At 36.8% G+C, this 25,307-nt stretch overlaps 1 protein-coding gene across 1 annotated transcript in view; it reads left to right on the top strand.

Moving 5' to 3' along the window:
- Positions 1 to 25,307, top strand: part of LOC126249257 (voltage-dependent calcium channel type A subunit alpha-1) — a 373,047-nt gene that overhangs the window by 23,553 nt on the left and 324,187 nt on the right. Inside the window, exon 3 of the mRNA XM_049950912.1 lies at positions 7,023 to 7,123. Coding sequence (XP_049806869.1) covers positions 7,023 to 7,123 — 101 coding nt within the window. The remainder of the gene's footprint in view (positions 1 to 7,022; positions 7,124 to 25,307) is intronic.

The following is a 25,307-nucleotide window of genomic DNA, read 5'->3' as shown; positions in this document are numbered from 1 at the left end:
GAATTCCCAAGCATCTTGGTTTCACCATCAGACCATAACCACAGAGTGACAAAATTATTAAATGCACAATTAGGACCTTCTGGACCCCAACACTCTGCTGTGCTGTCCTTCTGGCTCGGTACTGTCCAGTCCTCCGCTCCTCGTCACCATAGGGCCACTCTCTGCCAACTCGATGCCCCAGTATCTCTGGTGAGGCCAATATCGACCTTAACACTTGTGGCCAGAACACAATCGTGCCAAAAATCGGCACAGTGGGTACAAATTTCTAGACTGAACCTGGTAAGTGCTACAAAGAAGGTCCTGTAGAGGATTTTGATTTCAAGGTAACTTCCTCATCCCGAAGAAGATTTCTCACAAGACATTTTTTTTTTTTTTTTGGGGGGGGGGGGTTGGTGTAGGGGTGGGATGCTCCATTGCGTACTCAACTAGGGATTTCTGTAGTCAGACAGTTATCTGTTTAACTACACTGCCAAGGTAATAGAACTGATGTATTTGTTACAACTCTGTGTTGCCCGGAGTGATGTTAGTGCAGATGTTTTGATGCTAACTGGCAAAAATACAGTATTCAACAAATATGAACCTACTCTACCTTTTAAGAAACTCTAATGTTAAATTAATTTTATTGAGGCAGGTTCCACATTTGTACAAAATTTCATAAATGACAATATTTCTGCCATGGATTGTAATTATTGTATTACTTCCACTTTTGGCTGTTGTACCATTTTCAAGTGGTAGCTGATGTTTCAAATTGGGCTCAGCAGCAAAAGTCCCATTTGTGTAACACATGTAGTTCAGTCACATCAGTTGCAATTGCCATGGATAGGGGAGCTTCAAAATCAATCACAGAACTGTGCATATGAGCTGCCTGGTCAGATGGATGCAACTTATTGTCAAGCCATTTGTGTCAATGATTGTACTTGTTTGATACAAATCATACAAGCTGCACAAAGACTAGCATGGTATATTCACATTCATTGAAGGAAGTTTGTGTGGTTATTTGCAGTTACGAAGGAAAGCTTTCATAATTGTTAAACACAAAGATAGAAAAAAAATCTAAGGTTTTATCAGTATATTTAAAAAAAAAATGTTGCTGTTATCACGATAACTTTAACCAGCTGCAATGTAACAAAAGTACTACTATGTCTGTTTGTCAGTTAGAATTCAGCACTCATTTGGCAAAACTGCATAACTGAGGTACTCACCAAGATGTTTTTGGTCTAAGAAGCCATTCAAGCATTCACATTTTCTCTCTATTTTCCTCCTGCCAATGTTTAACAGGTTGATGATGAAATTTCAAGCTGTAACATTGAATCATACTTACAAATTACTTGTGGCATATATTGAGCTGTTTCCAACTGAGAAATATTAAAATGTAAATTGTATAATTAATCTTTGTGGACTGAAAGACTGTGAAGTAACTTGTAAACTAGCCCACTATATGCCTAAGTGAGTATGAAATCTTATAATATACAGAACTTGATCAGTCCAGAGAAACTGAGCAAAATTGTGCAGTGGTTAAGACACTGGGTCCATATTTATGAGGAGCAAGATGCAAAAAATCCTCTGGTCATCTCCATTTAAAATTCCTTAAGTTATGTGAAATGAATACCCTGATGCTTCTTTTGTTGAGGCCATGATGGTTTCCTTCCATATTCTTGCAATATCTGAGCTAGTTCATCATCTCTAATGTTCTTAACATCAGGACATTAAATGCTATACTTTCTTCCAGTACAGGGAATTTGGAGCTTCTAATACAACTAGCTTCACATCTCTGTAATTTGGAACTTCAGTAATATGTGGGATTAACACACAGCACCTATATAAAGTAAATTTTGGAAATCAAACTACTTTGCTACTGGTGTTATCACAGAGGCTTCAGGACAGTAGTAGAGATGCAACTTCAGAGAGTTGTAAAATATTGATCATGCATAATGGAAATTTTTGTTTAAACATTCAAAAGTAGCCCATTTTTAATACGACCACTCCTACCATGCTCACTAATTGTTAAAACTATCGATCAATCCTCACACCAATAACCCTATTTTAATAATTTTTGTATTCTTGCCTTTTTCCACATATTTACAAAGTTGTAAATGAAGTTTATTGTTTGAAACAAACATTTCTGCTATGTTTATACATGCATATAGATATATTGCTGTATTTTGCAGCATTTTATGTGATGAGATGAGTTCCTTTTTTCCATAACTACACTGAGATATTGTTAATTTTTTGCAGCAGGTGGAGTACCAATGGGCCTGTTGAGTAACCAATGATAAATTTGGTAGCTTTTGACCTGTTTGTTAAATTCACTGCATGTTGATGTGTGTGCTAATGGCCATAATCCTCTATCAGATCTGTTCTGTGACCTCTTACTATTTATAAAGCATAACGTTGAACATTTATTTAAATTAACCACGTTGTATGTGTTCCAGCATGACTGAATAGGCAGTCATACACTGACAGCCCCATCTATAATATTGCACATTTAACAAAAAAAAAAAAAAAAGTTTTTGGACGGGTAGTTTGTGTATGTCTTTTAGCAGGGACATAAGGAAAAGTAATCACTCAGGTTGAACAGACAACTGAACTGCTATGCTTCAGAATGCTTTTCCTGTAGGCAGCTGTTTCCAAAACATGTGGGTGTTTGTAGGTCGATGACCATATTTGCGGAGTCCAATGTGGATGTGGATTTGCGGATGCTTCGATCATTCCGTGTGTTGAGGCCACTGAAACTGGTCTCAAGAATACCAAGTAAGTTGGTAGCAGCCTGCAGCGAGCTTACCAACTTGAAGTACATCCTCCTCTAGACGCAGTGTAGTAATGACAACCAAATGTTAGTGTTGACTGGAATGATTATCCGTGTGTCTTATTGCCTTAGGTGCAGGCCACAGAGCTAGATGGAGTATTTCTATATCTTAGTCTTAGATATATACAGCTAGTTGTTGATAACATGGCATGCCCATGAATGTTGTTCTTCTAAGTGCGATTGGCTGTTTCATTACTTAGCAATAATATTGTAAAAGACGAGTCACATTTACTCTAAAGCTGCATTATAACAGTGGATGTGATTAAAAATACCTCTGTAGGTGGCTGATTGTCTTAGTTTGGTCTAATTGATATTGTAACTGGTTTTGATTTACAGTGGGTTCATAAATTATAAAACAATATTTTATTCTGAAGCCTTGCAGACCTTGTTTGAAGAGCATAATTTTTTTTACAGTATTTGAAATAAAGTTATGCACGAAGATGATGTCACTTACCGAACGAAAGTGCTGGCAGGTCGATAGACACACAAACAAACACAAACACACACACAAAATTCAAGCTTTCGCAACAACCTGTTGCCTCATCAGGAAAGAGGGGAAGGAGAGGGAAAGACGAAAGGATGTGGGTTTTAAGGGAGAGGGTAAGGAGTCATTCCAATCCCGGGAGCGGAAAGACTTACCTTAGGGGGAAAAAAGGACAGGTATACATTCGCACACACACACATATCCATCCACGTCTGCTTGTGTCTGTATATGTGTGGATGGATATGTGTGTGTGTGCGAATGTATACCTGTCCTTTTTTCCCCCTAAGGTAAGTCTTTCCGCTCCCGGGATTGGAATGACTCCTTACCCTCTCCCTTAAAACCCACATCCTTTCGTCTTTCCCTCTGCTTCCCCTCTTTCCTGATGAGGCAACAGTTTGTTGTGAAAGCTTGAAATTTGTGTGTGTGTTTGTGTTTGTTTGTGTGTCTATCGACCTGCCAGCGCTTTCGTTCGGTAAGTCACATCATCTTTGTTTTTAGATATATTTTTCCCATGTGGAATGTTTCCCTCTATTATATATATATATATATATATAATCCTTAAGCAGCACAACATATGACACAAAGCATTGTGATTTAAAAGTCAACAATATGGTTCTGCTTTGGAGATACCCTGTTACATATGCATTTGTGTTTGAGTTTGCTGTACAGAAACTAATTTCTTCATGACACATCTGTCTGTTGAAAAATAGTTGGATCAACATTTTTTGAGACCAGTCATTAAGAAAGTGAGCTTTAGATGAAGGGTATTGAAAAGAAAGCATTAAGTGCTCATTCATTTTGTCTTAAGAACAATACATATTTGTAATTAACATAACAAAAAACTTTCATTTGATGAAAACACAAGAAGAAAAGAAGTTTGGGCACTTGTAGCATCCCAGTTAAAATTTAATCATCTCTTGCACTGACATTAATTTTTTGCTCAGTATGTAGTATCAGTTTTTTCCTCCTTTGCCATTGTGACCTGTGAGCAAGGTCACTAAATTGTGAACTGTACATCTGGACAACTTGTTATTTTTCAAAATGTTATTAGTGATGTTTCCACTGTGTCACTGAATGTAAGTCTTCTGATAAAGTAAACATGTATTCAGTAAAGACCACATGTTGCGTCGTCATTTCGGCTTGTGTAAACTGCTGTACTGTAACGCTATGTAGTACATTATTTGTACACATTGTACTAGACTAATTTGCATATGAAATAATGTAAAATTAATTCAAGATGTATGGCCCCTTTTAAAAATTCTCTGTTAAAATATTAAACTCAGAGAGTAGTCATTCGTCTGTGTATGGTGAGATTTCAGTTGATTGCTTAGACAGTAGATAGATTCAAGTATGAGAGTGTTCTCTGAATTTATTTGTATTGTGCTGTCAGTGTTTAACAAGTGATTTTATTTGCATTAACTTGAGCAGATTCATTATTATTTTGTGAAAACCTCAGTATGCCTTTAGTCAACAATTACATGTGATGTAGGCTTAATTTTATTTTGAGTATTTTGTTGATACATATTATTAACATTTTAAAGGCAACATCTATATATAATTTTATTGAAAGCAAATAATTTCTGTTTATAACTGCATCAAGTTTCACTGAGCTTGTTACATGGTTTGAAAAAAATAAACATACAGTTTCTGTGCTTAGAAAGTTGTCCATATTCCCTTATTTTGGAATATAGATTTTTCTGATAGAAATTGTATCAAGTGATCTCAATGTAATTTAATAGTCTGAAGGTAACATTTTTTATCATAAAAAGGACAAAATTTTTTATGAATAAAAATCGTTCCTTTGCTGTAAATGTACAATAATTTTATGTTTCTGTTGATGTGAAGCATATGGTCAACATTTTTTATCTCTATAATAATTATTGTTGAGACCAGAAATTTAGCCTCATATTTTATGAACTTTTTGGGTGACTGTAATGAACATAGCGTTCTGCCATACCTTTGGCAACTATTAATATGCAACACTCCATTGACAAATGGTCAGTATGTCCAGTGGGTACGGATGAGCCTTCTATCACTACCATCCCCACCACTACAACCATCAACATTGTTGCCACTGTCACAAACATCACCACCACCACTACCACCACCACCATGACCTTTACTACTACCACCACCACCACCACCACCACCACCACCACTATGCCATCACCACAGCATATTTATCCAGCTTGTAACTTTGATATCAGTTAGTGCTATTTTCATGCCAGCACTGTACTAAATGACATTGAAGACCAAAATGAGATTAGAACAACATTTATGGACATGCATGTTTCTACTCATGAGATGTCCACTTGTTTTGCAGTGATGCGGTGTGTGTGTAGTGTGATACATCCAGAATAGAAAACTGTGTTTTATTAGAGTTTAGTGATTTTGGCTGACTGGCTGGCTGAGGAATTTCAAGAGTGATTGTTCATAATACTTTAGTTTCATTAATCACCGAGATGCTACAAGATCCTAGCTGAAAATCTCTGTGCCATTTTATTATCATGACAAATAATATGTGAAAGATTGCAGATACTAAAACACTGTGTTATTATTTCTCAGCATATAAATTCTTGACAGCAGTGAACCTAATTTCTGGTGGCAAAATCCCACAATACAGAAAATAAATTTACACATTTCCCCACTACAGATATTTCATTTGATGACTATTGATTTTGTGGCTTTTCTCAGAGTAACCTCATCGTACTCTGTTTATTGCTTACATATACTGAGTCTTCCACTTCATACTTCTCTCATATTACTTTTAGCTAGTTGCCTGCATAGCATTACAAAATATTTTATTGACTGAAAAAAAACATCTGTTTCTAAATGTTATAGATACATTATAGTGTAATGAATAACAATTAGCTCATTTTCCTCTTTTCAGGAGTTGCTAATTGTGTACCTATTGTACCCGAGGCATGAAGACAGCTTTTAGAGTACAGCTGGCAGTGTTGATATGTTCTCTGCTAGTTTAGTGTTTAGTCCTGTTTGTAATAGGAAGAGAGACTGACACAGAAGTATGCAAAACTGTGTGTGTGCGAATTTTTTTTTTTTCTTTGGGGGGGGAGGGGGGGAGGGGAATAATAAAGAGAGAGAGAGAGAGAGAGAGAGAGAGAGAGAGAGAGAGAGATATTATTTGCTTTTGTATTTGTGGACAAAAACACTGTATCAATCAGTCAGCAAATAAAGATGCAGGGAAGTTAATAATTCTTAGTAAGTAAATCAGTGTTCTTCTCTTAGAATATGATTATTACTGAATGTGGGGAAAGAGATCAAAATGGTAGGGACATTGAAGGAAAGCAGCATTTCCTGCCAAGTAATTTCAGATCAAATAAAGTGGTGAATAATGAAGAAATCGTTGGATAGTAGTGCTTTCTGTGATATGTTATCCATTACAGCAATTAGAAACATCTTGTAATTGTCACCTTATCTTTAGTGGTATTTCTTGACTGAATATTTCTTAATGTTTTAATATGTTTTCCCCATTAGTATGTATTGTTCATGTACTAAAACTATGCAGTTTTAGTGTGAATAGAGTTGGCAGTGTGAATGGAGTGTCTGTGCTAATTGTTCATAGTAGTTTATTTTGCATAGAATTTCTTAGTTTAGACATGTCTAGATCTAGAATAGTTATGTCCTATTTTACATTTAGTTCTTTTCTTTGTATTACTCTTTAGTTTTAGTAGTGGTTTGTTTTGTAGTGATAGCAAGTAATTGCTTCCACAGGTTCATAACACTCATCCCTTTCAATAATGTGGACATGGATCTCCGAACTCTGAGAGCCATTCGGGTGCTCAGACCTCTCAAACTGGTGTCGGGGATTCCCAGTAAGTATGAGTTCTCGTACCTGTTTTATAGCAGAGGAGTCATGTTCCATCAAAAGATTCTGTGAATATCTGCATCCTGGCTTATTTGTTAGGTGTAACAAGCAAACAAAAGGGTAGATTCTCTGAGTTCCTTTTGTCAGATACTTCTTTTTTTGTGAAATGAGATGCTGGTGTGATGAAATGAATTTAGGTATTTCAGACTTTGCGACTGTTCTAATTATAAAATTATGGTATTTGTTGATATTCCTCCAAACTTTCTGCATTTTCAGTCAGGCTGCTATGCAGTGTAAGGCCAAAGAAGTTCATAACTATCATTGATTATGCTAGTACCTTTGGGTTGCAGGACGTTGTATAAATCACCTATTTCAGTTTCTTTGGGTTATGTAACAGCTTTTAACCAATCACAGTTTAATGATATCTGTTTCATTGTTACTATATGCTGTACTTGCTAGATCAGTAAAAGAAATGTGTTTCAAAAAATTGAATAACAGGCCAGATCAAATTTCTAATCACATAAATCCATGCAACATTCAAGGAGACTAAATTACTTACATACTTTTGTTTTGCTGAAATGTGCATTCTGCTTTTAGTTAGTAAGTAAAAAATATTGTAGATACTTTTACAAACACAGCTGAAATGGTATAAATTTTCCACTTTGCATGAAATAAGCAGTTGTGTGAAACTTTCATCCTGCATGGCATAACTGTTCCTTGCATTCGAGTAGTATGCTTCATTGTGGCTGCTTACTATTATGTAGTCTCCAGTTAATCACCTTTATGCAGTTATCTTTGTGTTTCTTTGTAGATTACACATTATTTGATACAATGAATAAATAGGCTTTGCCTGTGATTGTCGAGAAGACAGTAGCACATTTCCTGAGAGTGAAAGTAGTTCTCAGAGTGTAGTTTCTTATGTTATTCCTAACAAAGACAGTGTAATTTGAATAGAGGTAGTATTAAATTGTAATGTACATATACAAGGTGTAGGAAACAATTTAAATGACTCTGGAAATTAAATGTTTAAAAAATAGTGTACATACCTGAAAACTGAATGACTATGAGCAAAAAGTTTTGTTTGTGCAGGAAGTGTAGACTTCATGTGTGACCCTCCTTTGTGCTATTTTAGCCATTTATCTGAACATATTTATTCGGCCAGTCTTCCTAGTATTTAATTACTATCATTTTGGACTACCAAGCTGAAGAAATTGTACTTTTCTCATGAATAGTTAACAAATGTCTACAGCACTATTGAATTCTGTAACCATGTATACAGGCCTGTATAGCTTCCAAACTTTTACTTGTTTACATGAAAATTCAGCACATTCCTGTATATCATCTATGTTCTGCAGTGTTCCTTGTGTGCAAATCTTGTAAATAGCATTCAGTTGGTTTCTCAAGTATATGTGTAGACTGCTGTTTCTCAACCTTGATCATTTCCCTCCAATGGGTTCAAACACATGTGCAATAAGTTGTAGTTATTTGGCCAGTCTAAAGAGTCCTCAACCTTTAACCTTTGGCCAAGAAAATTACATTGCTTACTAGATAGCATTGAGACCTTCATCTCTTTCAAAGTAGGACCATTGTTCACCCATAAATTTTGTTCATCAATACATCCATTGTTGGAAACACCACTGGAAGAGGGTTTTGGGAACGAATTGCAACTCCATCATCACAATCTGTATCATCTCCTAACTACTCTCAAAATGATTTTTTTCTCAGAGGTGTCTTTATTCCATCTTATACCAACAAAGCCTGGATCTGATGTGACAAATAAGCTGGAATATTATTATTATTTAATAATCGGTTCCTTGCTTTCTGTAGGAGTGATCTGTTGCACTGAACTGTGTCATCAATATGGCAGAAAACATAGTGATAAAACTCTATTCTCACTTTTGCCTTTCTGGTGTGTACTCATAGTAGTCATATAGTGCACTTCCACAATTATCAAAGAAGACATTCAGCATCAGCTAGTCTTGGGGGCAGGGGGGGGGGGGCAGCTAGGAATGCTTCCATTATAGTGACTGTGAACTGTGCTTTTGTTTCCAGATCATACCCGTAACACCAACTACTGTTAAGTTATCATTGTGTTATGAAACCTAGCATCAGTATCAGCAGTGTCCTACATGTCCTGTGAAACATCAAGATGGAATTCTTTCTGTTCTGCAGACAACAACAACTTGGGAAAGAATTTTGCTGACATTCTACACATGTTCAAAATCTTGTGTAAAATTGTATACATATAAAGTTTTGCTGATCCCAATGCCCCCAGTAATCTGTCATGTTGCAAAACAATGATCCCCCAGTACTAAATTTTGCACTTTCTCAAGAACATCTGCCCTGCAAGCAGTTTGTGGCCTCTCTGGACACTAGCCATTTTTCACAAATGTTTAGCTATTTTGTAACTCATTGAACCACTTCTTTATTTGGTCTCCCTCCACAGCATCATTCGCAAATCCTGCCAAATCAAATGAATTGTTTTGCTTTGAGAATCATCAATCTTCTGACATAATTTGATGCTGCATTGTTTGTCAACACATTCAGTCATCTCAAATGAACCAGAATTCTGACAAATCATGGAACAATAGTTCACACAGTAATTACCAAGTAATGAATGATATAGCCAATGGTGGCATGATTATTTGAGTATACATATGAAGATGTCCCTCTTCGCTGTGGAAAGTGGTACTACTGTAACACTATTACTTTACGTGGGAAAATTTAAAGTTGGATACCTTTTAGACAGGCCTCATACTGCTCAGTTGGATATTGTGCATTAATTCTCTTGCACTATGATGTCTGTACTATACATTCTCATGATTATAAAATCAATTCAAAGAATGTTATTTTTGAAGCCCATCTATGTGGTTAGCCTACACTGATAGGTTATTGTTTGAAATTTGTTTAATGAATTACTAAATGTCAGTAGTGTTCTGCAGATGAAACATATTATTTGTGTCAACAACCAGTAACCAAAAGAGAAAAAGGTATAGATTCAGAAAACAAAACTTGCTTGGACCCTGAACAAACTCTCTGTACAACACCTTTCATTGACAGATACAAATATTGCAGTGTACCAGAATAATAGTATGAAACTTGTTCTTCCCCACTTCTGAGGTAGGAAAGAATATACTGAATATTTTGAAGAAATTAATTTGTTGATTTGTAAACGAAGTTCCTTAATGTCAACTTGTAATTTTTGGTATTATCCATAAAAATTGATAAATTTACATGACAAATGTTTACTGGTTACTGAGGTAACAAAAAATAAAGTCATTCTGATTATTGTGGGGAGTGATAAGCAGTCCCAGGTCATAATTAGTGAATTTTCACAAGACTGACACCATTGCCTCTGAGATATTAAAAATAATAAACAGCTGGACATACATAGTTTGAAAGAAGCTTCCTTGCCAGTGCAAGAAGTAATATTCTGTGAGAAACATTAGAAAAGGATTACTGTAAAATATTGTGAGTAGAGATTATGAAAAGATTGAACATGCACATATTATTTACAAGTTTACAAAAAATAAGAGATATGGTAAAATACATCTTTAAGTGTGAAACAGAAACATGATAGTAATTAAAAAAACCAACTGTGTTGATTGTTGCAAAAGCACTGTATGTGAACTAATGAGTCAAAATATTGATGACCACCAGCTTAATAATGTGTTGATGTGCCTCTGGAATGCAGTACAGTGGCATGCTGCATGTCATTGGGTTTCCAGAAGCATATGGCACCAGCATCTACTCACAGGTCACACAGCTTTCATAAATTACAGGTTAGTGTTTTGCAGGTGTGGAGCTGACATCTGATAGCATTCCTGTCTGGCTCAGATCAGATGAATTTGGTGGCCAAGACATCAAGATGAGTTCACTACTGTGAACAACTGTAGCACAATTCTGGCTTTGTGGTACAAACAGTTGTCCTGCTGGAAAATTCCATTGTCATTGGGCAAGACATTGAATCTGAAGGCATGCAGGTGGTCTGCCATATCGTCCAGAGCTGTCGTTGCACTTTCAATTATGACCACATGTCCCAAGGAAGGCCTGGTCAGTGTGCCCCATAGCATAATACTGCCCACACCAGCCTGCATCCATCGACTGGTGTATGTTTTGAGCAGCCATTCACCTGAATGACAGTGTATCCACACAGGGTCATTGACATGGTATGATAAGAAATGTGTTTCATCTAACCAGGTAACAAATTTTCATTGGTACAAAATCCAATTTTGATGATCCTGTTCTCACTGCAGTCATAATTGCTGATGTTGTTAGGTCAGTGTGGGAACACATAGAGGTTGTCTGCTGTGCAGTCCCATCTTCAGCAGTGTGTGCTGAACAGTGTGCTCAGAAACAGTTTTGCCTGCACCAGAATGGTGCCAGATCTGCCACAGGTTGCCACCTATCTTGCTTTTCAGCATGGTCAAGACTCCAACATCCATGTTCTGTGAAGGGGCATGAACATCCAACCCTTTTTGGGTACTTTTGGTTTCACTTTCCTTCGAACACTTTTAGTAAATGCTCATAATGGTAGCAAGCAAACTGCCAACCAGCTTGTTTCTGAGATGCTCATTGCCAGACTCGTGACCACAACAATCTGCCCTCTGTCAGAACCAATTATGTCAGTTGATTTTGATATTTTCAGCTCATGTTGAACCCTAAAATTATTCCCCATTCATTTGTGCTCCCCGTAAATGCTTCCTTCATCACATCATGTGTTGGAACCCCACCAAGTGGCATTCAATTTTGTTGTGGTCAGTGGTAGAACAGTGGTAGAATGCACAAACTTTGTGTGTGTGTGTGTGTGTGTGTGTGTGTGTGTCTGCAGAACTACTGAGCATTGTGGGTCATTGCTAAGATATTTTGCTGGAATTCTTGAGAAGCTGGTCCCAGCTTTTTCTGTCTAATCTGATTTTGCTTTCCTACATTTTTCTTGAAGTACATAGGTAGTAGCCAGATTTTTCCATAAAATTTCCCAGTCCTTCATTTCAGAATGCTGATACTCCAGTCATGAAATTGGAGTCATGGTGGCAACTCACTATAGGGATTACATGAGTACAGGCAGATTATGTTACAATACATATAGAGAGTACAAACAACTATACTACCAAGAGCAGCCACAATAATTTATCTGGCAGGGGGAGGGGGTGCATGGGTGGGAGGGTGGGGGGGGGGGGAGGCGGAGGGGGGTAGTTGGACAAGATACTAAGATTTCCATTTTCATATACTCAGACAGTGAGTACGAAGACATGCTTGAAGCATGTTATTTTACAGGATATATACAAAGATGCTAAATCCCAAAGAATTGATAGTAATTCAGTCAATAGGTAGATCACTTAATCTGTTGTGAAAATTTTATGTATGTAGTCACTGTGAGTTACATGGTAAGGTCCCTTTTAACTGTGGTGAGATATTCATTTCACGAACAGGCATATTCTGCCAAAGGTAAAAAAAGATCCATGTATAATCACACAACACATCACTGTAGCATGTGACACATCTCATAGTGTAGCATGTGATACATCTCGTAGTACCAATTGGATGATACTTAACTGACTCTCCATATATCCATATTACCATCATTATGTGCAGGATCTTTCACTTGCCAATCATAGACAGTAGAAATTTTACTGATGGTTTGTGGTGCAAACTGCCAATCTGTTGGTTGTATCCTCTTTCTCATTTGTAGATGAGGCAACATTTGGAAGATATAAAAATAAACCATCACAACCATTTTTGTGAGTAAATGAAGACAATCATGGAAATACTGGGCTAGACACTGATAGCAGTTTAAAATTAATGTGTGGTCTGGAATTCTAGGTGACTGGTAATTTGATATACTATCCCAGCATGCCTTGCAGACGTTGTCTGTAAGGATCCTATTGATAAAGTTCATCCGGCCACACTGCAGGATGTACCCTTAAAAATGAGAGGAATTGGTCTATGTATGAAGAGGCTCCAGTAAATTTCAGCCAAATAGTTTGAGGTGCACTGGTTGATATATACTCCAATGAATAGATAGGCAGGAGAGGACCAATTCCATGGCCTGCACATTCCTCCAACCTCAGTTTTTTTGGAGTGCCAGCTGTGATGCCATCTATTATAAACAGTTTGTGCAGCAGTCATTCCTAACACAGTGACACTTCATCAGTGTGTAACAGAGACCTGTGAAACCATTTGACACCATCCAGCAGGGTTTGAAAGTGTGCAACAGTCTACCATCCCATGAGTCAATACATGTGTAGAGGCAACTAGGAGACATTTTCAAGTTTTTCTGTCTGTCAGTGGCTTGAGAATGCAGACAAAAATTCTTTCATCACTACTTCAAAAATGAAATATTTTGAGATACATTCATTTGTGGACATATGCCCCTTTTTTCATGTGAGTAATCTGCCGCAATCTCAAAGCTTGTAAAATTATTTCTATTACTACTGGTATAACACTTTGTTTGCTCACAGAAACAAACATCAGATCATATTAATGGAGGCATTATGTTATTTACATATCATCATCTTTTCAAGTTTGAGTGGCATAATTAAAGGTGAAAAATTGTGTATTGAGTGCTATATGTAATGGGGGATCTAGTCACTCATCTAAATGTGTAGGGTAAAGCTCCTAAAGTCACAGTGAAATGGGCTGGTAGAACCAGTGTATAGTCCTCATATCCCTTGTTTGACAGTGTTGTGCAGTCATGCCAATAGGTTTCCATTTTTATAATCCTAGTTGTGCAAGATGAATTATGTTACCACCTTGTCAACATGGAGAAGGTGTCATTTAATGGATACGACACTTTTTCTAATTTGATGAAAATTTCACATTGTATTTTCTTTCCTTTATCCACTCTTAGTAAAGAAAGTGACATGTTCTAATGGATACATCTGAGTTCATAGATGAAGCATAGAATACAACACCTACTGTATAACATGGCCATTCTTGTCAGTTTTGATACTGTGCCTTTATTTACTGTGATTCCTGTGAACGATATATACAGGGTGATTCTTATTAACATTTAATAACCGACAAAGAGATGTAGATGATCCTGAGACAAGTAATTTAATATGAGACACACGAGGCCACAAATGTTGGGAAATACCCCAAAAATGGATGATAAATGCTGAACATGTGACATCACCAGATGATGTTCCTTGCCATCGGTTGAGCTTGTCAGTCCTACCCTTGCTGGTAAGGGCAGTGCTACTCTGTTTCTGTGCTTGCATCATCTGATGTGACATGGCAGTACTTGTGGTAGTGGTAATACAAGACTACAAGGAATCAATTAACATTTATGAAAAGAGTAGCATACCAGAGCGTTGTGTAGCACTGCTGCCTACAAGTGAGAGTACTATCGACAAGCCCAACTGCTACAAGTACAGTGAGGTATGTCATCTGGTGATGTCACATGTTCAACATTTGTCATCCAGTTATTGGGTATTTCCCAACATTTGTTGCCCCCCCCCCCCCCCCCTGTGTCTTATATTAAATTACTTGTCTCAGCATCATCTATAGTGCTTCGGGGTTTTTTAAATGTTAATAAGAATCACCATGTAGAGCAGACATTTTTTCAACTGATATAGTAGCTTTATTTTGACACTATCTCATTACAACCTATTTTCAGTACAATAATGAATTTTATGAGCAAATTGATGGCGTCGCATTGGGCAGTCCTCTTTGCTCAATTGTTGCAAATTCGTTTATGGAGATTTTTGAACAACAGTTATTGTAGACAGCCAATAAAAAACCAGCTAAGTGGAACCACTGTGTGATGATACCTCTGCAGTGAAGACACACAATAAAGAGGAGCTGGATGTCTTCTTGGAGCATCTCAATAGTATTAGCCCAAAAATTCAATTTATGATGGAGAAAGAGAGCAATGGGCAACTTAACTGTCTGAATGAGTCTGTAATCAAATGAGTGGATGAGGCTTTGGGAAATAACATGTACATGGAAGGTACACACACTGATTGATACCTCCATAAGGAATCCAACCCTCACCTAAGACAAATAGAGGTGTCATCAATAACTTGGTGGACATGGTTAATAAAATCTGTCAGCTGGTTTATTTATGAGATGAGTTTAACCACTTACAGTTGGCTTTCAAGAAAAATGGTTACTCCAGTAAAGAGGTGGATCGAGCACTCCATTCAAGACGAGAGAAAGCCAGGACCAGTGAGAAGCAATGTGCACCAAATGGGAAAGTTTTACTCCTGTTTCTTAACAAGATTACAGATCACATTGGAAAGATGTTGGCCAAGTATGGTGTGGAAACTACATTTATACCCTCCAAGTAGATAAAAGAATGTTTGAGAATGACAGAAAATGTATGTATCCACTAGCAACACCTGGAGTACATAAAATCCTTGTAGTTTTCGGCAGGTATATGTGGAATAACAAAAAAGAAGTGTTAACACCTGTTTTGCTGAACACAAAAGGAATTGCCATATAGGACATATGGACAAATCAGTCATACCAGAACATGTTTTTCAAGATGGAAATCATAATATAAAATAAAATTCAGTGAGATGAGTGTTTTAGCTATTGTGTGTGCATGTATAGAGAGGTCATAGAGATTTAGAAACATCATAATAGTTTAAACAGAAAAGAAGAAGGTGTTAAGTCAGATAAAATATAGATGTTGACTTTGCACCAACAGAATTATGATCAGTTACTTTTAATCAAGAATGATGGTACCAGCCATAGATACTCTTGCAATCGGCATCATGTGTCAAATTATGGTGCCCTCTAAACAGCTCTATTACTTTGGCACTCTCTTGAGCCCTTGATGCAGTTGCCATGTTACCTCTAATGATCTCTCCTGCTGTTGGAGATAAAATGTTAGGGAATAATTTTATATCTTGACCATGGCCTCTCAGCCAGAAGTCTTAACTTCATGTCTGCTGGCCCTGAAAGCCTGTTTTATACAATTAGTTTGAACTTAAAATTTTAGACTCATTTTCATGGATGTTCATGAGACAATACAAAACACTGAGGTAAAGTCCCTGTTCCTTTCTCTTCATTGTGCATAAGGTCTGTGTCAATTATGTGGATGACTACGATGAGTATTGTGTTTTCATTTTTATGGATGATTATTGAAATGAAATGTAGGGAGGAGATGAGATATGACGTCAACACATAGCAGGTTACTCTCAAATAGAACAAAGGGTGCAGTCAAGAATAACATTCTTATCCAATAGTTGGATTGCTAGCAGTACCCTTACTCCATGAAACAATATAGAGATATCTGGGACATAACCTAGAGCACTGCTGTTCCTTTAGGTGATTGTGAACTGTGTTCCATCCACTCTTTATCCCATGTTGGCCAAGTAATGGTTACAAAAAATATCATCACAACTCAAACTGGCTATGTCCCAGTGGCAGGGGTAAAATACAGGGAGCAAAAGGCTATTTACAATTTGTACAGAAACCAGATGGCAGCTATAAGAGTCGAGGGGCATGAAAGGGAAGCAGTGGTTGGGAAAGGAGTGAGACAGGGTTGTAGCCTCTCCCCGATGTTATTCAATCTGTATATTGAGCAAGCAGTAAAGGAAACAAAAGAAAAATTCGGAGTAGGTATTAAAATTCATGGAGAAGAAATAAAAACTTTGAGGTTCGCGGATGACATTGTAATTCTGTCAGAGACAGCAAAGGACTTGGAAGAGCAGTTGAACGGAATGGACAGTGTCTTGAAAGGAGGATATAAGATGAACATCAACAAAAGCAAAACGAGGATAATGGAATGTAGTCAAATTAAATCGGGTGATGCTGAGGGGATTAGATTAGGAAATGAGACACTTAAAGTAGTAAAGGAGTTTTGCTATTTAGGGAGCAAAATAACTGATGATGGTCGAAGTAGAGAGGATATAAAATGTAGACTGGCAATGGCAAGGAAAGCGTTTCTGAAGAAGAGAAATTTGTTAACATCGAGTATAGATTTAAGTGTCAGGAAGTCGTTTCTGAAAGTATTTGTATGGAGTGTAGCCATGTATGGATGTGAAACATGGACGATAACCAGTTTGGACAAGAAGAGAATAGAAGCTTTTGAAATGTGGTGCTACAGAAGAATGCTGAAGATAAGGTGGGTAGATCACGTAACTAATGAGGAGGTATTGAATAGGATTGGGGAGAAGAGAAGTTTGTGGCACAACTTGACTAGAAGAAGGGATCGGTTGGTAGGACATGTTTTGAGGCATCAAGGGATCACAAATTTAGCATTGGAGGGCAGCGTGGAGGGTAAAAATCGTAGAGGGAGACCAAGAGATCAATACACTAAGCAGATTCAGAAGGATGTAGGTAGCAGTAGGTACTGGGAGATGAAGAAGCTTGCACAGGATAGAGTAGCATGGAGAGCTGCATCAAACCAGTCTCAGGACTGAAGACCACAACAACAACAACATGTCCCAGTGGCTCCACATTCATGGTTAGCAGCCCTGGTTACAGAGGTCGGTGCAGAGGAAGTTATGTCAGAAATTCTTAAAGAAATGTTGGAAAAATTTCACATGACTCCCTTTACAGACTCAAAGGAATCTCTTGGTCCTTGAGCTGGTATGGTTTCCTATAATTTTTCAATTTTTTGGTGATGCGAGATCTCTCTGTGCTTCTGGAATTGTAGTTGGCACAGAAAAACATATTTATGTAAATGATCCAAGAAAGGGAATATGTTTTCAGTGATAAGAGCATACCTGTCAACATTAACAAGGTGAAAACATGCTGCAAAGAAAGTGGTGATGGTGTCCTTTTCCAGAAGTAATCATTATGGCAGCCTTATTTAGCACACTAGATATTGTAACTGCAAAGTGGTATATGGCAGTTGCTCTGATACAAGTGTTTAAAAAAAATCATGAAAATGACCAAAGAAGTGTAGTAAAAGACTTTCTGGTCTTACATAACAGTACGTCAACACACACTACCATCATCATGGACTAGTGAAAGAAATCATTTTACAGCTGTACAAAATTTGTTTGATATCCTTCCATAGTGCCCTTACTTGTGCTGAAGAGTTAACCCTGAGAAAAATAATTTTTCAGGTTGAAAAATTCAATTCTGTGGCGTACACTAATTTTAATAAATGACAAAACGAGGTGGCAAAATGAGGCTGAAACAGAACTGAAATGTACTGACTCATATGTAATTATGCATAGTATGCACCCAGTATTAGTAAAATTGTCCGAATGGCTGCTGTCTGTTAGTCTGTTAGTGAACACAAGACACCCATTGATTTTTGCTCCTACACATTTTGGGTGAAAAGTGATACAGGTGGTAGAGGGACTCAAAGTAAATACTCTGAATTATGAACTAAAATATTGGGGGTTTGTGGTACTGGCATATCATGATCAAGAGTACACAGATGGCTGACAACTGCGCTGATCATGTTGATGTGTCCCACTACATATTTTATAGCAAGTAAAAACACCACTGTCCCTTGCACAGCTAATGAAACAAGTGTTCTGTTTTATGTCATATACAAGAATGTAAGTATGCATGTATGTATCAATAAGAAACATTTTGCTGCACATGGTGATAGAAAGAACATTCAACAATTTCATGCTCATAAAACCATACTCACTGGATGTAGCTACTGGATATCAAAGCCAGCATTGCTCAGTAGTGCGGAAATACTCAGATCATACAATATTAGTTGGAGCTGACTTTAACCTATCAGGTATGGACCAGGCAATCTATGAATTCATTTCTGGTAGTACAGAAAGTTGTGTAAAATGGTTCTGAATGCATTTTCCAAAAAGTGTCCAGAGCAGCTAGTTCAAGAACAAGAACCCACAAACAATGGAAATCTTTTAGATCTTGTAGCTACAAACAGGCTGGACATTATTGACAATGTTAGTATAGAGAGAGCGATTAGTGATCATGATGTCATCATAGTAATAATGGTTATTAAAGTTTATAAATCTATCAAAAAGGCTAGGAGAGTTTTTATGCTGGAAAGAGCAGATAAACAGTTGTTAGCAGGCTATTTAGACAATCAATGGGGATCATTTAATTCTAATATGATGAATAAAGTGGAATTATGGACAAACTTTAAGCTGATTGCAAACTGTGCTGCAGAGAAATATGAAAGAACACAGAAATGTCAACAGTCAGAAGTTAGTAGAAATTTGTGCATCTATAGAAATATCGATGGGCAAAGCATACAACTCCTATCACCATACCTTAGCAAAAGATCTTGCAGTGAACCAAAGAAAATTCTTGTCCTATGTAAAATCACTAAGCAGATTGAAGGCTTCTGTTCAGTCACTTATCAACCAGTCTGACTAGGCAATAGAAGACAACAATAGGAAAACTGAAGTTTTAAGCTTTGGATGTTAAAAATTATTTACACAAGAGGATCGCACAGAAAAACCATTGTTTGACCATCACACAAACTCCTCAATGTAGGACATAGACACAGGCATCCCTGATATTGAGACTGTAGTGAAATAGTTGAAAACAAATAAGTTGATAGGTCCAGATGGAAGCCCAGTTTCATTTTACAGAACGTACTCTTCAGCATTGGTCCCTTACTTACCATGCATTTATCATGAACCTCTCATCCTGTGCAAAGTCCTAAATGACAGGGAAAAAGCACAGGTGACTCTTATATATAAGAAGTGTAAAACAATAGATCCACAAAAATCAGAGTCCAATATCCTTAAAATCGAATTTCTGCCGAATTCTTGAGCATATCCTGAGTTCGATTATCAAAAATTTCCATGACATAGAAAACCTTCTTTTGACAAATCAGCATAGATTTAGAAAGCACTGTGTGTGCAAAACTCAGCTTGCCCTTTTCTCACACAGTATCCTGCAAATTGTGGATAAAGGGCAACAGACAGAATCCATATTCCTAGATTTCTGGAAATCATTTGATACAGTGACCCATTGCAGACTGTTAATGATGGTCCAAGCATACGGAATAGGTTCCCAGATATACAGATGACTTAAACACTTCTTAAAAGATAGAACCAGTATGTTGCCCTCGCTTGTGAGTGTTCATCACATGTCAGGAGTGCCCCAGGGAAGTGTGGTGGGACCAGTCTTACCACTCTTGTTCTCTCTGTCTCTCTCTAAAAAGCAGCATTCTGCATCTCTTTGCTGACGATGATGTAGTGCACAGGAACATATTGTCATTGAGTGACTGTAGGAAAATACAAGATGAATTAAGCAGAATTTCTATTTGGTGTGAGCAATGGCAGCTTACGCTAAATGTAAAAATGTGTAAGTTAGTGCATATGAGTAATACTGTAATGTTTGAATACATTATTATTGATGTTGTGCATGACAAAGTCCTGTTGAAAAAATATCGAGATGTAATGTTGCAAAGTGATGTGAAATGGAATGAGCACATAAGTTTGGCAGTAGGTAAAGCAAATGATCAAATTTGGTTTATTGGGAGAATTCTAGACACGTGTAGCTCTTCTATAAAAGAGACCATCTAGAGAACACTGTTGCAACCCATTCTTGAGTACTGTTGAAGTGTTTGGGATCCCTAACAGTTAGGATTAAACCGAGACATTGAAGCAATTCAGAGGCGTGATGCAAGATTTGTTGCCAGTTGGTATGATCAGTATGTGAGTGTTACAGAAATGCTTCAAGAACTCAAAGGGGAATCCCTGGAAGGAAGACAACATTCTTTTCATGAAATACTATTGAGAAAAGATAGAGAACCAGCATTTGCAGGTGCCTTCAGTACAATCTAGCTGCCGCCAATGTACATTTTGTGTAAGAACTGCAAATAGCAGATAAGACAAATTAGGGGTTGTGTGGAGGCATATAGGCAGACATTTTTCTATTGCTTCATTTGCAAGTGGATTGGGAAGGGGAATAACTGATAGTGTTACGAGGTACTCTCTGTCATGCACCATATGGTGGCTTGCAGAGTAGATGTGTAGATGTACATGCAGAATTTCATGTACATCCATATTACATTAGTTAGCTTGATGATCATCACTTTGAAAGTCATTATGGGTTGTACATTGCTTGAGGTAACAAACAGCGAGAGACAGAAACCATCTGTAAACACACATATAACAAATTAAACGACTTTTACAGTAGAAGAAGAAGCTATTGAATTAGTGATGGTTCAGCCACAAGCCCATTGAAAACTGGAAAGAATCTTGTTGTACAGTATACTATTGTGTGGAAAGTGTGATGTAAGCATCTACTTCATGTATTTTCTCTTTGACAGAGTTAAATGTAGCCTATCCACATTGTGGTTTGCAGTTCTCATTTCTGCAACAGACTGTGTTGTAGACAAAATTTTCAGACTATATCTCTGCAGAGATGTGAGTTATTTTGTACATTAGGGTGTTTTCACTCTGGAGTCCATTTGTTTAAGCAGTCTGAAACCCATGTATTATAAGATCACAATCTTTTTAAAAACGTTGTGCTGTTGTGTAGTACTAGTATCAAACTGTGTTGACCATATATTTCTCAGCCATCTTAGTAGGTAGATATGTATCATTTTTCAAATGTGTCTGACCAGAGCATTTAAACAGTATTTTCTTGAATGAAGAAGAGTGGAAGTCCAAGACATGAAGGAGCTAGTACATGTAAAATCATCTGAGCATCAATATGAAAGTAATGTCTGGGAACTAATGATAAGGCTGCCATGGATTTATATATCCGATTCTATCTGCTATAAATTCCTATCTGTACATACTATCTGCAGCAAAGACAGATGTCAGAGTCAAATTTATTGGATGAAACCAGTTCTTTAATATTGTTTGATAGTCTGGAACACTTACCAAATTAAAGTAACAGAGGAGAGAGACTATTCAAAGTAGAGCTGCAGCACTGGAAATAATAGATAATTAACATGTATTTTGAACATTTCAACAATAAATTAAATATAATTTTACACACATTTGTATCTACATTTTCAGTTCCACTGTAGTCAGCAATGTGTTATTACAAACTTGCATCACAGTATTGTTGATAGAAATTGTTTGGCTTATATTTTCAACGAACGTTGCTCAAAAATTATTTGTTGATATACCCTAGCACCAAGAAGCATAGGCCATTAATTGAAACAGTAAGAAACCAAAGACTTACAGCTGTTTATCTGAATTAAGGTTAGTGATGTTCTAGCTCATTTAGCGGTCATTTTGTCATTGTGCTTTACTTTCTTTTCATTAATTTAGTGTTCACATAAAGTATTCCTTTAGCATTTACTAGGTTTAAACTTATTTTAGTACAATTTCAACACATATTTTAATGTATTTCCAACATTATGTTGGTATCGGGATCAGCAACTCAATATATTTGTAATTTATTAATTAAGGTTTCTGTCAGAGTTGCAAATAATTGTTTTTATTAGTGACTAGTTTTGTACACTGAAATGCTACAAATGCAGGAATGTCATAAAATATTTATTACACTGCTGTAATATGTGCACACAAAATTTTTGAAAATGTTGTATTTCATGTTTTGTTAATAAAAATGTACCTTCTAATGTAGGTAATGATTTGAGAATGAATGAAAATGTTTGAAACTAGTCACTAATAAAAATATTATTTGCAACTTTGATGTAAACCTTAATTAGTCAATTACAGTTATATTTTCTTTAACTCTTTGGTATATGAAACTATACCTATTCTTTTCTGCCAAATGTCAATTATTTTCCAGATTCCATTGGTAAGCACAATGTAGATCAGGCTTTCCTTAGGAAGTGAAGTGCAACATTTGGCATAGTCCTACTGACCCGTGAAATTTTATTGTATCCAAAGTTGTAAACTTTGTGAGTTTATAATGGAATGCATTTTACTTTTTAATGTGAGCTGTAATATTTTATAATTAATTTTGAAAGAGTCTGTACAAGGCATCACCTGCGAAGGCAGGAAACTGCCATTTTCAGTGTATACAAGCCTAAGTAAGTTATGGCCCAAAAATTTGTTTCAGTTTTATGATTTAGAGACATATTATTTGCAAACAATGGGTTTGCCGTACCACGTGAATGGAGCTTATAGATGTCACCTGTGATATACAGTAGGTGCAGTACCCTGACTACTATGAAGATATTGGTCAGATTATGGTCCAAAAATCAACCTGCATTTCATCTGTCCATGCTCAAATTAGTAATATAAAATTTTATTAGACTATATTTTCACATATTGCATGGAAATACACAAATCTGTTTGAAAAATGTGAACGCACATGTCTGAATGAGTCCCCACAGACTCTCGGAGGAACAGACCTTGTGTGACTTTAAACTGGCCCAGTTTAACAGTTGATCATTGAATTGTGGTGTTGGAGGAAACTGCTTTGAGTCCCACAGAGAATGAATAGGTCAGTATTACAGCAAATAAAACTAAGTTGCTCCTTAGATGGTCTGACAAGGAAACAAAAACTTAAGCACGTGTGAGAATACATGGTTCACTGGAAAAGACGTTAATGTTGGGGAAGATCTAAGACACAAAGGAAAGAGGGCAGCAAAGGATGAGATGGATCGATGACATCATAGAAGTAATGGATTCCAACCTGGAAAGTCTACAGGAGAAAAAGTGCAGGACAGAAGAAATTGGCATTTTCTAACTCACAGGTTAATGGAAAGTTGGAATTGACTACACGAATAGAGAGAGAATGTTTCACAAACTCTCTTAAATGATCTGTTCTGTGTAATCACAGTTTTATGCCTGCTTGATTTTTTTGATCTCTGATTCATAAAACATAACATAACAATAAACTGCAAACAACAGTAAGCAGAGAAAGCATTGTGATAGTGTACGTATGTGCTTTGGTAGTTCAGCACACCTTATTTGCATATGTACAAGGGGCAGACATGAAGTTTTAATTATAACCATGAAACTTGTAACACATTCTTCCCAAGTATAGATGACTTAGTGGAGATCTTGGTTGCAGGAATCTGCATTTTTGCTGTTGAAGAAACATTCCATCTTGAAAATGGATTTTTATTTGAAGAAAAAGTAAGAAATCACTGGGTGAGGCAAAATTTAATTGCAGAAGGAAGCAGCATATGTCACTGTGCTCTGTGCACAATGAGCAAACACACTCTCTTGGACAGATTCCTGTAAAACTTTCTCATGACAGCCAACTGTAACCTAATCAACCAATTTTGATAGTATACCACTCTGAAGGTTTATCCTTGATGAGCATAACCTGTTAGTATCAGATCATGCTAGTTCCAAAAGGCATTCAGGGTCACCTTGCCTGATGATTGTTAGGTCTTCACCTTTTCAGTGGTGATGGATGTATAGTTATGTTTCCATTGCTTGCTTTGCTCCATTGTCTCAGGGTATTAATGATACAGTCAGCATTTGTCCATGGTGAATAGATGGCTAAAGAAGTATTATTATGTATATGGGCCTGCTGGGTCTGTGTGGTTGGAATACTTCACTTTTTAGTGAAAATCATGGATACTTATTGTTCACACCCTTTAATATCAGTTGAATGTTAATAGGCTTCACCAAAAGAATATGGCAATTTTCCAGTGCTTCATAACATTGCACACACACTTTAAATACCTCTGCTCAGCATAAATATTCTGTTCAGTTTTGTTATTACCCAGTTTTCAAATAAAAATAAATTGAATGTACATTTCCAAAAGGTTCTGTCAGTTTTAAATTGAGTATTTAAGAGATAAAGGCAAACAAGCAGGATAAAATCTTTTTCTGTCACTTATCGCTTCACTCAATTCTGGAAATTATTTGTTAAAGTAAAAAATTCCAAGTTGCACTATGGTTTGTAGGTCCCCATATAAATCAGTAGAAAGGTTGGAGGACCACAAGGGCATACCACCTTCATACCACCTTCAATACTAGCATGCCTACTAAAGTACTGAAGTGTTCAAACCAACTCTGAATTCTTTGCAGTAGACACACACCTGGACCTGTTAATTACAAATAAAATTATGTCATAAATCTTGTTTGAGTTAAAGATGAAAGCTTGAAGTAAAGCTAATTAGTAACTACACCCATATTTTGAACACTTCAGACAGCAGATTAGTTAGCATGATGCGTACATAAGGAGCTGATCCACAGACTGCATTTGAGATAATAAATACTCTAAAATTTAATACTTTTACATTTATTAAAAATTATGGGTGAGAATTTACGATTGTGACTCATGTGACGCCACAGAATTTGCTGGTGGGAAACACAGCCAGAGTAAGAGTCTTGTGCAGCACTGACACACATAAGATGCAATGTGTCAGTTTTTCAGATTATTTTGTCGACATCCAG

The sequence above is a fragment of the Schistocerca nitens genome, chromosome 3, assembly GCF_023898315.1.
Source record: "Schistocerca nitens isolate TAMUIC-IGC-003100 chromosome 3, iqSchNite1.1, whole genome shotgun sequence".
NCBI lineage: Eukaryota > Metazoa > Arthropoda > Insecta > Orthoptera > Acrididae > Schistocerca > Schistocerca nitens.
Note: the sequence above shows the minus strand (reverse complement) of the source record. Positions and strands in the feature narration are given on the sequence as shown.